Source organism: Loxodonta africana, chromosome 20 (genome assembly GCF_030014295.1).
Source record: "Loxodonta africana isolate mLoxAfr1 chromosome 20, mLoxAfr1.hap2, whole genome shotgun sequence".
Classification (NCBI taxonomy): Eukaryota; Metazoa; Chordata; class Mammalia; order Proboscidea; family Elephantidae; genus Loxodonta; species Loxodonta africana.
In genome coordinates, this window is record NC_087361.1 from 55,066,972 (window position 1) to 55,084,562 (window position 17,591).

A 17,591-nucleotide genomic window follows, 5' to 3' on the forward strand; every position below is an offset into this window, starting at 1 on the left:
CTGTCCCCTGCCAGAGTCAAAAAGCCCTTAGAATGAGGAAGTAACAATCAGCGACAGGTGGGAAGAGGTTCACCGTACACCCTTTGGGACCATCTCAATTATGAACTGTTAAAAATTAATTAAATCAGATTCCGACTCTGGGAAAACGGAGTGGACATACCTTTCCCTCTACCTCCTGCTGAGTATAACTAAAAACCTTGGATACTAAATATAAAGCAAACATGAGATGACTCTGAAAGGTGGAGAGAAGAAGGCAGGCCAGCTAGGGACCTCAGAAGGCAGGAACGACAGGGTGGTGAGTCCCTGGCTTTTCTTTTGCTTCGTGTCGCCCAGGCTTCAGCTGAAGAGGCTCCAGCCAGAAAACACAGGCACAGAGAAAAGATGCGCGAACAACAGCCTATTCTCTCTAGCCAAAGGAACAGAGAAGAGGCAGCCTAGCGGGACAGAATCTGACTTTTAGGTAACTGCTCAACTCCAGCTGAAAGCCACATGAAAACACTGTGGCCCCACCCAACCCATGCCAGCAAAAGCCAAGTGGGGCGCCCAGGCTGCCACCCCTGCCCATGCTGGTTTCAGAGATGGCCAGGCTGAGAGCTGAGACTTTCATCCCCACCAAGAAGTAATGATATGCTCTTTTCACTCCCACTGGGGTGTCTCAGGAGGCCACATGAGAGGAAGGACTATTGCCACTGCCCAAAGGTAACAAGGCTCACCCGCTTTGAAGTTCATAGTACATTCAAAAAGTGAGATCCAGCTGAACATTCTTCAAGAATTATTTTCAAAATTAAGGCCACTATTTCTTGGTGATAAATTGACCTTCATGAAGTCACGGTGGTTACGCCTGAGCCACACAGGGCAGGCACATTCCCCCCACTGCGAGAAGGCTGCGTTTACCTGGCCTGGTCAATTCACTGAAGAGATGAAGTAGAAAGCACGGGTCATAAAGGTCCTTGAGATCCACTATGCTCCTGTCCTTAAATATAAATTCCTGTGCGTCCTGAAATAGCCCAAAACAACAGAAAAGCACTATTCAGCCTCATAAATGTGAATACCATGCAAATGTTGACCCACTGTTTCTGGAATTCAAGTTATTCTGAATATTCAGGAGCATGAAAAAAAAAAATAGCATTGGTTTTTGCAATGACACGTTTGGAATCTGCTTCAAAATCCTTTGGGGAGGGGAGGCTGTATATGAAACAACTTTGGCCAGTGCTGGTAACTGCTGAGGCCTGGTGATGAGTATCCGGGTGCCTAGTCTCTGTACATTTGTATATGGCTGGAATTTTACATAACAAGTTAAACTACAACAAGGAAAACAAAGCCTGTATTTCATGGCACTGTTAAGCTGGAGGTGCAACGGGAGTTCTTGGAGGAAAAGGAGGCAGAATTCCACCCCCTACCCGGAGCCAATGTCCTCTGAGGAGGACCAGCAGCTGGTGTGGCCGCACCTCAGGGGGCAGCAGCTTCCGGTTCTGGGGGAAATGGAGGATGGTCTTTAACATCCGGTCCCGATCCAGCAGGCGGAGGATGTCCCCGACGCTCGGCTGCTGCCACAGCGACTTGCCCAGGCTCCGGCTCGTCTTGTGATGCTCCACGGCTGCCGGGCCCCACAGCAGCACCCTAGAGCCAGAGAGGAGAGCCGACTGGTCACAGGGTCCCACCAGGAACAGAATTAACAATCACGACGATGCCCATGATAGGAGGCATTTATTGAGCAACCAGTAGGCACCTGGTGCTATTCTGCACGTTACAGGTGATATGCCACTTACTCCCCTCGCAACCTATTAAGTACGGGGTGGTGATGCATCACAGAAACTAACACCCGTACAGAGTGTATGACGCTAAGCCCTCACTAAACCTTCACAGCAACCCCATTAGGTAGGTACTATTACTAGCTCCATTTTGCAAATGGGGAAAAAGACAGAATTAGAAAAACTGCTCAGCTGGTAAGTGGCAGAGCTGAGATTCAAGCTCGGAAAGTCTGGCTCCAGAGTCAAGCTAGACCACAGCTGCAGGGCCCTGGCTGCTCGATGACGCTGCAGGCCTCTCCCTGTTCACTCCTGACAGGGATCAAGTAGGTCTGCCTGGGCCAGCCCCAAGACTCCACACTGCTGTACCATTCACGTTGCCCCTTCCCCACTGCAGCGGCCCAGAGAAGCCAACCTCGCCATCCTCCTGGAAACAGACACAGGCCTCCCTCCTTTATCCCAATCCCTCCCCACTGCTGCCAGGATGCGTTCTCAAAGCCCTGCTTGGATGAGGGCTACTTCTCTGCCTGAAATGTCTACTGGCCCTCAGCTTGCTGTCTCCTGGAGGAAAATGGAAGTGCTTCAGCCTGGTACGTCGGGCCTCGAGCCAACTTGTCTGGCCCATTTCCTATTTCCCACACCACTCTACGACCCACGTAAGCTGACCTACTCGCCATTCCCTTAAGATCTCTGACTTTTCCACTTCCAAGCTATGTGCCTGCTGGCCCCTCCTCTGGTGCCCCATGCTCCGCTGCCACCCTCAACCCAAACTCCTCCCTGACAGCCCCCAGACAGACGCACGGCCTTGCCCTTGCGCCGGTACAGCCGCTTCACCACATGGCTGAACCAGATGCCAACCTACAGAGTTAAGTGTGTGAGGACCCTGTACCCTCAACAGACGGCAGGACTGCCTCATTGCTCTCAGCATTGCCCAGAGTGCTGAACATCCAAAAACCAAACTAAACCCGTTGTCGTCGAGTCAATTCCGACTCACAGAGACCCTACAGGACAGGGTAGAACTGCCCCATAGGTTTCCAAGAAGTGGCTGGTGGATTCGACCTGCTGACCTTTTGGTTAGCAGCCGTAGCTCTTAACCACTGTGCCATCAGGGCTTCAACAAACATCTATTGACTGAAATTCTTCTAAATACAGGCTTGTTTCTATGCAAGTAAACAAGTTACTCAAGTTAAAGAAGTGAATACTCATTTTTAAGAGGGTGTCCCTCTGACGATGGTTTCTAGGGGCAGAAGCAGATGCACACGAAACACCCTGTGGGACAGGCACGGCTCGCTGGCAAAAGACCCGTTCACTGGGTGTCCCAGCGCGCCCCGGCACACCCCCAAACTCAGCCTCCTCTTCGTCTGAGTATGTGTGTTGGAGGGACACTCGCTTTGCCCTGAGGAGAGAGTTCCGGGCTCTCAGCTACAGCAGTCCATGCCCTACTCATGCTCTCTCCTGGGAGGTGAGGCTGGACTCCCTTCACCGCCAACTCTAACCCTTTATTCACGGGACTACTCACTTGACCTTTCATATCTGATTAGAGGGTGTTGGGATGCAAAAACGGGCAGTTAGAGAAGCCCTCTCTTCGCTGTGATAAAAACTGCTTCCAACATGCTCTCTTCTCCCTTATGTACACAGGACTGTTCCATACAGAAAGGGCACAGCTGGCATACCACCAACTATAGGGCAGCAAGGTGAGGCCAGCTTGTAAGAGGAAGAAGGGGAGAAAGCCTAACCAAGACCTGGGAATTCTTGAGAAGATGTCTTTGTTTTTTAATCTATTTTTGGAGGGGGATTTCTGGGCTAATACAGACTGTACCCTGAAATAAAAGGTGTGCTGCAACGGAAACAGTCTTCTCTTTACTGTAGACAGTTCCTAAACCATTATTCTTGGCCCAGTCAGCTCGCTTCCCGTGTGGCGACATAAAGCCCTTCTTCATGCACTCCTTGGGCTGATGTTAGGGTGCTGATCCCAAGACATAAAGAGAAACTAAGGCTCTAGGGCAGCAAAGGAGAGAAGTCAAAAATGCTTTCCACGAACTGCACATTTGAACACGTCCCCTCTTAGCCCCAGCAGCACCCACAAGGAAATGCATTGGCCCCAGCCCCTCGAGGCCCAGGTGTGCTGGCCAAGGAGGCCAGGGCGCAGCCCGTGGGAACCCAGAGGAGACAAGACAGACGCAGAGATAGAGACAGACAGACAGACCCCCTCACACAGGCAAGGGGAGAGAGCAGTTAATGTCCAGTTTGCACTCCTCACTTTTCTCCCCCAAACCCCCATCTCACACATCATTTCCATCTAAAGTCAAGCAAAAGAGAGAAAGGGCTTCAGAAAAATCAAAACCAAACCAAGATACGGCAGCCGGCTGAGGCTGGGGTAGGCTAAGGGCCTATCCTAGGGTGGGCGGCCTACGCTGGAGCCCGTGTGTGAGCTAAGGGACTTCACCCTGTCCTGAGAACCAAAAAGGAAGGAGAAAATGCTGAGTACGAGCTTACGTCCCGAGCGTCAGCCCTGGTCTCTGGCCAGTGCTCACCTGAAGCTGATGAGGCTGACACTGTTCTTCTCATATGCCCGGAGGAGAAGTAAAATCTTCTGGTCTGGAAGTCAATTGATGGTCAGCTTAGGAAGCTGAATTCTTTATACGTCCCCTCACGATACAATACCATGTCCTCACACACTCCCCAGATTGCACCCTGTCCTCACATACTCCCTGGGTCACATCCATTCTCACACACTCCCCAGATTACACTCCTGTCCTCACACACTCCCCGGGTCACACCTTCTTCCTCACACACTCCCTGGGCCACACCCCGTCCTCCTCACACACTCCCTGGGTCACACCTCATCCGCACACACTCCCAGGGTCACACCTTCCTCTTCACACACCCTCCAGCTCACACCTCGTTCTCACACACTCCCCAGGCCACACCTCATCCTCACACATTCCCTGATTCACACCATCCTCACACTCCCTGGTTCACACCTCATCCTCACACACTCCCCGGGTCACATCTTCCTCCTCACACACTCCCTGGTCACACTCCCTATGCTCACATACTTCGCAGGTCATGTACAACCCTTCCTCACATACTCCCTGGTCACACCCTCACCCAGGACGCTGAGTGTGGCACCATAGGCCCCGAGTAACACTGCAAAGTGGCTGCTTTCACAGACAGAGGGGCACAACTTCACCACTGTCAACATCAGGTCCACGAGTGCTTCTGGAAGAAAATAGCACTTAAATGTACAACCCTGCGGTGGTGCACACTCAAAACAAGTTGAGGGCCAAGTGTTTCAGGAAAGATGTCAGTTCTTCCAACATCCTTCTCTGTCCTCTCCCTGCACCTTGTTTGTATTTTAATTAAACAAACACATCTCAACAATCGTCTCCCTTCCTGGGTCCTTGACAGGCCTGCTAGTAGTCTCATTCCACTCTCCTCCCAAACTTTAAGCCACTAGATTTTTAATAAGCATTTTCCCCTGTGATTATGTTACCAAAATCTCTAATATTTCTACTCCTGCCTGAATAGAAGGTCAAAGCCCTGTTTATTCTTCCCGCCACCCACACTACTAATTTGGATTGTGGCCCTCCTCAATTTAGCAGTTTCTTACAGAATGACTTTGTGGTGATTTCTAGAGCTCCGCTAACAGCCAAATAAGTCAGCAGTTCGAATCCATCAGCCGCTTCCCGGAAACCCTAGGGGGCAGTTCTACTGTTCTATAGGGTCTGTGAGTCAGGATCGACTCGACAGCGATGGATTTTGGAACCAGAACATGGCTTGGAGAGGGAGGAACCTTGGGAACGTCTTCTCTGGCATCTGTCAGGGCCAACACCACACTGGGGACTCGTGGGCATTAATTAAACCCTGACTGAATTTGGGGTGGAGCCTAAACCTAGACGTTAACTGAAGCTCTCTCTAGCACTGAACTGTCAACGGGTACGTTTCAACCCTTTTCCCTTGATTAGTTTCAATCTTCCCATTAAGATTTATGCACATAAACGATTTCCCTCAGGTCAGACATCCACACTTTTTTTTTCCCCACCCCTCTTAATCTCCACATAACTCCTCGATTTTAATACTCACCCATAAAGCATCAAGACCTCAAACACATTTATGCAAGATAGAAGACGCCTTGAAAAGGGGTCTACGTTGTGTTTGTCCAAGGAAACATTTCTTGGGTGTGGACGGACAGAACATGCGGAGATAAGCGCTACTGCACAGCTAGGTGACAAAACCAGGCGGTAAAACCTGTATATGAAATGGGAGGGTGGGGAGACGGTCACCTTTTACTTGGCTGTCTGGGTTTTCTTCTCCCTGGGACTTCAGCATACTTGACAAGAACAGAGAATGCTGGGTGAGCATCACGTGGACCGTGGGGAGGGGGAGAAGCTTCATGAACAGCGGGCTTTCTGGCAAATATAAAAGCTGTATGGCAGCATGGAGGGCCTTTAAAAACACGTGGTCCTGATATCGGGATCTAGAAGGCAACAGCCAAAGGAATAGAGTGTCACTAAAACAAAACAAAAAAAACCACCAGCTGCCAAGTCAACACGAACTCATGGCGGCCCCGTGTGTTAGAGCAGAGCTGTGCTCCATCGGGCGTCCAGTGGCTGAGTTTTCAGAAGCAGATCACTAAGCCTTTCTTCAGAAGTAGCTTTGGGTGGACTCAAACCTCTAAAGTTTTGGTGTTGGCGCAACGGTTAGACACTCAGCTGCTATCTGAAAGTCGGTGGTTTAAACCCACCAGCTGCTTTCATAGGAGAAAGATGTGGCAGTCCGCTTCTGTAAAGATTACAGCCTTGGAATCCCTATGGGGCAGTTCTACTCTGTCCTTTGCTCTAAGTCGAAATGGAATCAATGGCACATGACAACAAGAAGCAATGCATTACCTGTTTGTACCATTCAGGGACTCCTGAGCTTCACTAAAACAGAATTTTATTTAACAAGTAAAAAATTTTTTTTAAACTTTTATTAAGAAAATTTTCAAACATGCCTCACAGTTGAGAACTTACAGCCACCATCAGTAGGCTCTACCGTTAACATTGTATTAAACTTGCTTTATCATCTACCCATTTCGCCTGCCCACGGCCAGGTGCACCTCTGAACACGAGGGAGGGACTGATGTGTATTTACATATTTGACAACAAACAGAAAACTACCTTCCTGCTTATGTGAAAACAGCTGAGCCTGAGAACAGATGACCCTCTCTGCCTCCCGGTCCACCTCGCCAGGTCAGCCTGAGTTCCTGTTCAAGCACAGCTCCCTCGTTCCTGCTGTTCAGCTCAGAACACCCATTGAATGGCTCAGAAGTGTGCCTTTTCTGTGCCTTAAAGCTCCTCAAAATCCACCCAGAGAATGAAAGCACCATGCTCTAGGAAGACCAACTTCTTGCAGTCATATACAAATAATGTTAAGAATTACTTAGCAAACAGTGGGCATTCTAGAAACACAAATTAACCAAAGACTGAGCAAATGATAATGGCAAGTGATAGCTTGTCAATCAATACCTGACTCACCTTCACTTTTTTCTCTCCTGTGGTATAAAGCATTTTTCTCTGAGCATTTCAAGTTCACAACAGGGAAATGAAATTAACACCCACAATCGAACACCATTTCACAACTCTGACTGCCAAAAACAAAAGCGCCTGACCACATCAAGTACTAGCAAGGCCATGAGGGAAAAATGAACTCCCTCAAATTCACTCAACAACTCTGGATAGTAATGTGAACATCAGGTAAAACCAGGGTGTGTCCACACTAACAGCTAGCAAGTGCCCCCTCGCTGAGAAACTATGCCACATGGGCAGAGTTTGTGATGCTGTGATGCTGACTGCAGGAATATTTGTAAAAGAAAAAGTAATAACCTAGCTGTCCCCTGGTAGGGGACTGGTTAGGTAAACTATGGTGCAGTCACAAGATGGACTGTGCCAGAGCAATAAAAATAAATGATTAAAAAATGAATGTATCAATGTGGATGAATAAAAAACATTTAAATGAAAAAAAGGGACATACAAACATACACAGAATGATGTTGTTAGCTGCCACTGAGTTGGCCCCCAACACATGGTGACCCCACGCACAACAGAATGAAATGCTGCCTGATCCTGCGTCATCCCATGATCAGTTGGGGATTGGACTGTTGTGATCCATAGGATTTTCACCGGCTGGTTGTTTTCAGAAGTAGATTACCAGGCCTTTCTTCCTAGTCTTCCTTAGCCTGGAAGCTCACTGAAACCCGTTCAGCATCGCAGCAACATGCAAACCTCCGCTGACAGATGAGTGGTGGCTGCCTGTGAGGTGCACTGGCTGGGAATTCATGTAAAATATTAAGCCCACTAACCAGTAGGACTTATTGTGGGGAGAGACACAATGACACATAATCAAAGCACAGAAACCCACATGGGTACAACACAACCTCAACCTCAGGAGTGGTGACCTTCAGGGAGGGAGGAAAGAGGATGCTGCATTATTCGCTGCACATTTCTGTGTCTTTAAAATATTTCACTCTTTTAAGGGCCACTTCTCTCGTCAACAGCAGAAGCACACTGGTGTCAACTGGCAAATCACCTAACCTCTAAGAAGCCCACAACTTCTTTCTCTAAAACGAGATGACACCTGCTGCTCTACACATACGTTAATGACAAACTGTAAGACTGGCTTCGCGTTATCACACCTTTACTAAATGGCACCAAGAAAATAATAGCAACTTACTTGAGCCCAGTCTTCACAAATTTCTGCCAATCACCAGGATCAACTTCATTAAGTGAAAGCTATGGAAAAAAGGAAACAAAAAAAATAAACATGAGACACCTCAATTAATTGAAAAAACTACTAAATGCCCGCAGAGCTGTGAAACCTTCAAAAGGGCACCTGCCTCTCTAGGCCTCGATTCCCCACTGTAAGTTTGGGATCAGAGAGTTGAAAAAGTGGAGCTCGGACGACTATTCCTGCTCTAAGGTTCTGTAAGCCTACCCGGGGTCACCTCTGTTCAGGCCTCTCTATGTGATGTTTTATGAACAGGAGATAGCTCAAACTTACAGGGGCAGGTGGCAGAACAAAGACTGATCCTAAAACAACAAAAACTAAAATGCAGAACACGGAATTAAAATGAGAGTCATTCAGAAAATATGGGATACAGTTACCAAGGAGCCCTGGTGGCACAGTGGTTAAGGGCTCAGCTGCTAACCAAAAGGTCAGCAGTTCAAATCCACCAGCCACTCCCCGGAAGCCCTATGGGGCAGTTCTCTGTCTTACAGGGTCACTATGAGTCAGAATTGACTTGATGACAACACATTTTTGTAAAAAAATAGTTACCCAAACAATCCATGCAGTTATTTCTTACTTTTGTTACTTCCACTGGAAGCTCTGATATTTTATTAGCATATGATCACCAAATGGCCAAAGGCAATTTCCTGAGTAGTCCTTTTGTTTTTTCTTTTATCACTGCAGAAAGCACTAACTGACCTGCAGTTAGCTTTTTATTAAACAGCAAATGACACCCCCTGATCACTGGTGTAGAAACCTTCACCCAGCGCCCAGGTCACTGGGTCCCAGCAGGAATGCACAAAGAGCTCAGAGGAAAGGGGAAATCAAGGGGACGAACAGAGACTCGCGAAGGGCAGGATGTGCTTAGGCTCTTGGTGGGCAGTGGAGACCACGGCACCAGGAGAGGCTGAAGGAAACTGAAGGGTAGCTGGACTCTCAACCGAGTCTCACCTGAAACTCATCACACTTTTAAATACATACTTTCTTTGCCCCAGCAGTTCCTCTTTCCGGAATTTACCCCAAGCAGAGAATTGATCAAATGCACAAAGATGGACCATGGACGATGTTCATCATAGCATTTTTTATAATAGCAAAAACATGGGAGGAAGTCATGTGCAGGTCTAGCAACATATGACTGCTTAAATGCATTATGGTGCATCTACCCTGGGAACACCACACACCACTAACAAGGCCAGTGAAGGTCCACAGTCACTGACACAGAAAAATCTGTAAATACGCTTACGTGCTTAAAAAAAAAAAAAAGCCAGGCTATAAACAGCACGTTAAAAAAAAAAAAAAATTTTTTTTATGGTGTGATTCCCTTTATACATAAAATTATACATAATTTTATGATACACATGCCATTCATATACAGCAAGATCCTAGAAAGATATTTACCCAACTTGTAATGGGATGGCCTCTGGGTAGTGGGGCTTTTTATTTTCTTCTTTATACTTTTTTGCACGGCTTACATTTGCAATATGAGTATCTATTACCTTTATTTTCACAAAAAAACAGTAACCTCATATACTCATTCAGGAGGGAAAGAGGTAAACATCGTACAGCGGAATACAACTCAGAAACAAACTACTCGTTTCCTCAACCCGGATGAATCTGAAGAGCATCATGTTAAATCAAAGAAGCCAGACACACAGAAGTGTACAAACTATATGATTAGACTCTATGATTCAAAGCATAATCATAAATGAAAACTAAATTGAAGGTCTAAAACAGGCAAAACTAATGGTGATAGAAATCAGAAGAGTGGTTGCTTTGGAGGAAAGGGAATTGACTGGGAGAAGGCACAAGGGAACTTTCTGGGATGATGAAAATATTCTTGGATGTTGCTGTCAGGTGCCATCGAGTCAGAACAAAGAGCAAAAAAGACAAAAAGAAAATGAATACCAAAATGACAGATGAAAACCCAATCATACCAATAAAACCATATTAAACGAAAATGGTCTAAACACTCCAATTAGAAAATAATGATTACCTAACTGGATTAAAATGCATGATTTCACTATATGTTGCCTACAAAAAAAATTTACTTAAAACATAAACACATGAACTCGTTAAAAATAAAAGCATGGAGAAAGACAAGCTAACACTAATTAAAAGAAAGCTGAATGGTCTTTATTAATATCAGACAAAATAGATCTCAGAGCAAAGAATCTTGCTAGGGATAAAGAGAGCTATTCATGACAATAAAGAGATAAATTCATCGAAAGGATATAAAATCCTAAATACTCATACAACTAAAAACAAAGCTTCAAACTACATGAAGTAAAAACCAAAAGAACTGCAAGGAGAAAGATAAATCCGCTATTATAGTCAGAGATTCCAGTATTCTTTTCTCAATAATTGACAGAATAAACAGACAAAAAAATCACAAAAATAGTTCACAAAAATATCTGCCAAGGCATACCACATTCTGGACCATTAAAAAACAAACAAACAAACCCACTGATGTCAAGTCGACTCCCAGTGACCCTAAAGGACAGCGTAGAACTGCCCCATAGAGTTTCCAAGGAGTGCCTGGTGGATTTGAACTGCCAACTTTTTGGTTAGTAGACGTAGCTCTTTACCACTGGGCCACCAGGGCTTCCAACTAGTCTCAATAAATGTAAAAGGACCAGGTCGTGCAAAATATATTCTCTAATTACAATGACATTAACTTAGAAATCAGTAACAGAAAGGTATCTGGAAAATCCTCCACATCATTGAAAACTAAATAATACATTTCTAAACAACTCCTAAAGCCTGTTGCGGTTGAGTTGATTCTGACTCACAGCGACCCATTACAGCTCACAGACCAAAGAAAAAAATCAAAAGGGAAATTGGAAAGTATAACTGAATGAAAATGAAAAGAGAAAGCAGTAAGATTTGTGGGAGGACACAAAAGCGCGATCTAGAGGGAAATTTACAGCAGTAACAAGCCAACAATAGAAAGATCAATGACTTTGGTTTCCATCCTGAAGAATCAGATACAGAACAGCAAATTAAACCCAAAGAAAGCAAAACAAAAGAAATAAAGATCAAGGAAGGAATCAATGAAACAGAAAACAGAGAAACAAGAGAAAAAGGAAGAAAAGCTGGTTCACTGAAAAGATTAATAAAGTTAATAAACCTCTAGCCAAATTGATTAGGAAACAAAGAGAAAAAATACAAATTAATATCAGGAATGAGAAATGTGACATTATTAAATATTCTACAAATATTAAAAAGATAATAAGAGAATGCTATGAATAAATTTATGGCAATAAATTCATTAGCTCAGATGAAATGGACTATTTCCTTAAAGTCACAAACTCTAAAAGCTTCTCAAAAAGGAATGGGTAACTTCAATACTCCTACGTTTATTAAATAAGGTGAATATGTACCTAAAAACCTTTCCCAAAAGAACACCCCAGAGTCACTGGTGAATTCTAAAAATAAAAAGTTAAAAAAGAAATAACACCAATTCTATACAAACTTGCCCCAGCTCATTTCATGAGGCCAGCATTACCCTGCACCTACAACCATATGAAGACGTTACAGGAAAATAAAGTTACAAACTAATGATTGTCGTGAACACATATGCAAAAGTTCTTAACAAAATATGAGCAAATCAAATCCAACAACACATGAAAAGGGTGCTACATCACGGCCAAATGGCTGAAGGTGAAACCTCAATTAACAGAACTCACCATACTAACAGACTAAAAAACAAAACCATAGGATCTTATCAGCGGATTCTGAAAAAGCATTTGACAAAACGCAACATGCATTCCTGATAAAAGATGCCTCAGGATTCCGGGGTCGCCCCCCACCCACCACTCTGCCTCCTAGACATGGCACCTCTCGTTTCCCACTCGGCCACGTTCACGCCACCTGGCTTGAAACGTGTTTGTAAAGCTTTGTCTGTCTTACTCTTTACCTTAAGTACTTAATCGTCATCTTAAGAGAAGACAAGACACCTACCAACAGCTCATTTAACCTCAGCAGCATTTGCTTCTCTTGATCCTGAGTGCCGTACCCATCTTGCTGCCTACTGCTGAAAGACTCAATCAGGCATTTAATACAAGATTCCAGGAGAATCTTTTTCCAGGCATGCAGCTCTTCTGTTGACCTTTCCAAGACTCCTGAGACAGAGTCAGCCACGATCCAACTGCAGCAGAAGACAAATGGCACAAGGTTACAGGAGAAGCTTTTACATATCATCAAAGGCTACAACGGGCCATACGGGATAGGGGAACAGCGGTTACCTTCCTGCCCTCAGTCCTGCTCCCCAAACGACTCAATCACAGGGATCACACACTTTCCCCACCTCTCATCAAACATGGAACAATTTTTATGACAGGGGATATACGCCAGGCTTTGTCTGAGTTTCTCAACCTTGGTACTACTGACACTTTGGGACAGATAATTCTTTGTTGTGGGAGCTATTCTGTGCATTGTAGGATGTTCAGCAGCATCCCTGGCCTCTACCCTCTAGATGCCAGTATCACCACCATCTCACGGTTACAACCACCACAAATGTCAGGCATTGCCGAATGTCCCCTGGGGGGCAAAATCATCCCTGGTTGAGAACCCCTGCTCTACAGGAATCAGAACCAGGAGTCCCTTGTGAGATGTGCTTGCTCCAGCCAAGACAGGTGGAAAGGAGAGCTTGCACAGGGGCTGTCTTCTCACTGACTGGCACAACTAGAGTGCTGCAATTCATCGGTAGCTTAGTTCATAAACACTAAATGGAGACTGGAAAGGGGAGAGGAACAGCCATCAAATGATCTAAGCCTTCGTACCTTTTGTGATTGCTTGGAGTTTGAAGCAAGGTGGGCAAATGGTCCATGAGGACTCCCAGATCCTTGGCTCTTGCGAACGGGACCAGCTGGGACAGGACCTCCTGATGCATCCCAGACTCTGGGGGGTCATCAGCACTGAGAACGCTGCTCTGCAGCTGCCTCCACAGGGCCTTCCTCAAGACAGGCGTGACAGCAGAGGACACTGGGGTGGAGACACAGAGACAGAGAGCTGCACCCAGAGGTGTGCTGGTGCCGGCTCATTCCACGCCCAAGAGCTGACTGCTACATTTTTAGGAATCTTGCGAGCTGGCTAGCGTCACACTGGTGGCCTATCGGCCATGGCAGGAGTGTTTACATCGCAGAAATTGGCAAGTGCTATAAATCAGCCTCCCCCGAGAGCTGGCACAACACTGGTTGCACCTCACCAGCCAACACTAACAGATACTCTTTAATCCAGTGGACCCTAGGTGTGACGCCCTGACTCTAAGTTCATGATGAAACCATGAGTACAACAGCTCCCCTTATCCATGGGGATACGTTCCAAGATCCCCAACCCCACAGATGCCTGAAATCTCAGATGGTACTAAAGCCTATACACACTGTGTTTTGTTTTACACGTACAAACCTATGATAAACTTTAATTTGTAAGTGAGGCACATAAGAGATTAACAACAATAACTACTAATACAATAAAACAATTGCAACAATATACTCTAATAAAAGTTATGTGAATGTGGTCCCTGGGCAGAATGGATCCAGAAGGCATGAGATTTCATCACACTGGGTGGGGTTTTACTCATTTAAGATTTTCAGACCTCAGCTGACCATGGGTAACAGAAGCCGTAGAAAGCGAAACTGTGGATGTGGGTCGGGGGGCTACTGTCCCAACATTCTGGACTACAAGGGACTGAGACTCCAAAGGCACGGGCTCATAAAGAGAGGTGCAAAGAGGACCCACTAGAAACCCACTCCTGCCGGCGGCGGGGGTGGGGGGCTCTGTTACTTAAAAAAAAAAATCTGTCTTCGTGAGCTTCTGTTAACGGTGATGGAAAAATGTGAAAATGGATACTGGTGGTAGTTGTGTAACACGATGAATACAACTAATAACACTGAATCATACATGTGAACAATGTTAAAACGGCAAACATTACGTTACACATACCAAACCAAAACCAAACCCAATGCTGTTGAATCACCTCCAACTCATTGCGACCCTATAGAACAGAAAAGAACTGCTCCCATAGGGCTTCCAAGGAGTAGTTGATCGATTTGAACTGCTGACTTTTTGGTTAGCTGCCAAGCTCTTAACCACTGTGCCACCCAGGGCTCCATGTTACGTAACTACCACAAAAAAAAAAAACTATAAAACAGTATTTCATCACTGACATGAAGTTACACAAAACGGTAGTAAGCGAAAATCACTCGTATATACGATAAAAGACAAATAGATTGAATCTGAGAAGCTCAAAAGGTACCTTAGATGAGATACCCGGCAGGTGGAGAAGGAGGAAGGGAGAGCCACCTCTGTTCAGTATCAGCTTCCCAAAGCCTCCCCTCCAGATGGGAAAGTAGGACGAGGACAGATTAGCCCTCAATGACCCCTCAACTTGACAAGACACAGCCCTGGCTCGGACCCTGTCCCCCAGACCACAATGGCCCCAAGAGCTGTTCATCCACTTTTCAAGTCGGGTAACTTGGCGTTAAAGGGGCACAAGGGACCCTTCAAGACATAAAAGGTCGAGAGGCTGGAAGGCTGGGGTAGCCATGTCGAGTCAGGATTTCTGAATCTTCAGAGCTGGGTCTGACGCTGAAATGGAATGAAGCCACACCCTAGGACATAAAATTCCTGCGTCTAAACACGGACGTGCAGTTCGCCTCACTGGCCCCTCTGGGTACCCAAAGCCAGTCCATACCTCCTGCTGGGCGTGTGAAGTGTCCGCAAGATCGGCACTGGAGGTACGCGTGGATGAGGGGCAGGAAGGTATCCAGGTCCTCCTGTATGACCCGCCTGGAGCCAGCCCGCAGGCACCAGAGCTCAAACCGCAGCAGGTGCGTACAGCTTTGCTGAAGGAGCAGGGTGGCGATGTGCAGGGCCACCGGTGTCTGCTGGGCCAGGCAGTAGTCCAGGAGGCTGACCCCGACCACGGGGGCCAGCTCAGGGTCTCTCTGCAGAGCATGGAGGAACACCGTGTCCAGCTCCTCCATGGCCAGTGCGGGCAGCAACACCCCCAGGCCCCTCATGTACTCGGAGGCCCAAAGGAGCTCACCGCTGGGTGGCTGGTCCTGGGGGATGCTGGTCAGCAGCTGGACTAGGGTCTTCCCCAGCACGTTCAAGTGTCTCCCCTGCGCGGGGGACTTCGTGGCCCGCTGGGTCAGCAGGCAGGCCTCAGGCAGGGCCAGGAGGGCCAGGGTGATCTCACGGAGCTGGGCACCCCCCATGTATGGATACAGTGCCTGCAAGGCCTCCAGCTGTGGAAGGGCCTTGGGAAGTGATGTGGCCGGGCCCGCCCTCCTGGCTTGCAGCTCTTTCAGGACGCTCTGCGTGATGGCCTCTGAGTACCTACAGAGCAGGCCCTGCTGACCAGTGTTCCGGAGGATCGGGGCACTCGTGACCAGCAGCTGAAGGACCCCTGCACTCAGACGGGCTGCCAGGAGCTTCACAAGGATGGGGCTGAGGGTGTGTGGGGGGAGGGCCTGCTGCTCCAGGGCCAGGAACCAGCCCTCCAGCGTGGGATGCCTGAGGATGGCCGTGAGAACCCCGTCCAGCGTCTGGAAGGAGTAAGCAAAGTAGAGGTGTCACCAGGGCACCCGGGCGGGCAGGGGCAACAGCTGCCAGATGAGTATCAGGTACTGCCGCTTGATGGAGAATGAAAGGCAGCTTTGCTAACCCACCCTCCTCGAGTCTGAATTTAGATGCTGCCCCAGTGGTGCCTGCCACACCCCAATTCCACACTAGCCACAGCTGCCAGCCAGCTGTGATGTGACCACGTGCAACAGGGAGCAGTGCGGGGGCTAGGTTGTGATCTGGTCGGAGCACTGCAGAGCCCATGTGCACCTGATGCGTTCACCGTTCAGCAAACTGCTCGCCAGGGTCACTCCCAGGTGGCAACACGGGCATGAGATTAGGTCAATCACCCACTGTCTTCCTCCTTAGCAGCCCTGCCCTCCTAAGTATGTCTGCGCTGTGGGTTTCTCCTGGTCAGGCAGGCCATCACGGCTTAGCACAGACCACATGTCTGGGGAAGGAGGATTATCCACCATCCAGAACGAAGACAATGCAGTCTCTGCTTTCAGAAGAACCCTGAGCCTCAAGTGATCCTAAGAAACAAATTCTGACAGAGACAACTGAGTTTAAACCACTGATCAGAAAGCGCAGGATTAGAGACAGCTCTGCTTCCACTGTTCTAAGCAGCCTTGCTAAAGGATTTCTAGCCAGCAATGTCACACGAGGCCCCCAGGCCAGGACTAAAGCTTCTGTCCTTGTTTACTCTTAGGGGAAGAAAAGAGAAGTCTGTCAAGCTTTCCTAACAAGTGTTGCCAGTTTTAAAAAAAAAAAGCACGTTACACAGCAGGATTGCTTGGTCCCATGCTGTAAGGCTAACAGCTGTTCCTATGGCAACAAGTCATCACCTGTCTGGCAGTTTGTTGTACTGCGGTGGCTTGCATGTTGCTGGAAGCTGTGTCACTGTTTTTGAAATACTGGCAGGGTTACCCATGGCGGGCATGTTTCAGAGGAGCTTCCAGACTATGACAGATAGGGAAGAATGGCCTGGCAATCTACTCCAGAAAATCCACCAACAAAAACCCTCTGGATCATGACAGAATATCGTCTGATACGGCACTGAAAGATCAGCCTCTAGGTTGGAAGTGCTCAAACACACGGTGGCCACAACACAGACAGGACCATGCCAGTCATCATGAAGATGGCACAGAATGGGGCAGTGTTTCGTTCTGTTGTACACGGGGTCGCTGTGAGTCGGAGCTGACTTGACGGCAGCTAATGACAACAAATTCCCTCAGAGCCAACTTGGAGACGAGCCTGCGTATTTCAATCAGACTGTGAAATGAAGAAACACATTTGCTTCCTGAACCCAGCAATGCCTGTCAGATGGTAAACTGTAAGAGAAATACCCACCCTGGCGCCAATTAACAGCCAGCTTCACCTGACAATGGGCCAGAGACAAAGGGCTTTCTTCTCCTCAGAGCAATGCTCCCTGGTGCATTCACCGTGAAAAGCTTTGCCCACCGCCCCTCCTGTGTTCCACACAGTCTGCAGCTACGTAAAAGGGAAATA

The 17,591-nt window shown here is 47.3% G+C and overlaps 1 protein-coding gene across 1 annotated transcript in view; it reads right to left on the reverse strand.

Moving 5' to 3' along the window:
- Positions 1 to 17,591, reverse strand: part of URB1 (URB1 ribosome biogenesis homolog) — an 87,810-nt gene that overhangs the window by 21,289 nt on the left and 48,930 nt on the right. Inside the window, exons 22-30 of the mRNA XM_023548464.2 lie at positions 15,211 to 16,066; positions 13,298 to 13,499; positions 12,477 to 12,663; positions 8,463 to 8,521; positions 6,035 to 6,228; positions 4,860 to 4,970; positions 4,283 to 4,346; positions 1,449 to 1,620; positions 895 to 997 (exon numbers count right to left, since the gene is read on the reverse strand). Coding sequence (XP_023404232.2) covers positions 895 to 997; positions 1,449 to 1,620; positions 4,283 to 4,346; positions 4,860 to 4,970; positions 6,035 to 6,228; positions 8,463 to 8,521; positions 12,477 to 12,663; positions 13,298 to 13,499; positions 15,211 to 16,066 — 1,948 coding nt within the window. The remainder of the gene's footprint in view (positions 1 to 894; positions 998 to 1,448; positions 1,621 to 4,282; positions 4,347 to 4,859; positions 4,971 to 6,034; positions 6,229 to 8,462; positions 8,522 to 12,476; positions 12,664 to 13,297; positions 13,500 to 15,210; positions 16,067 to 17,591) is intronic.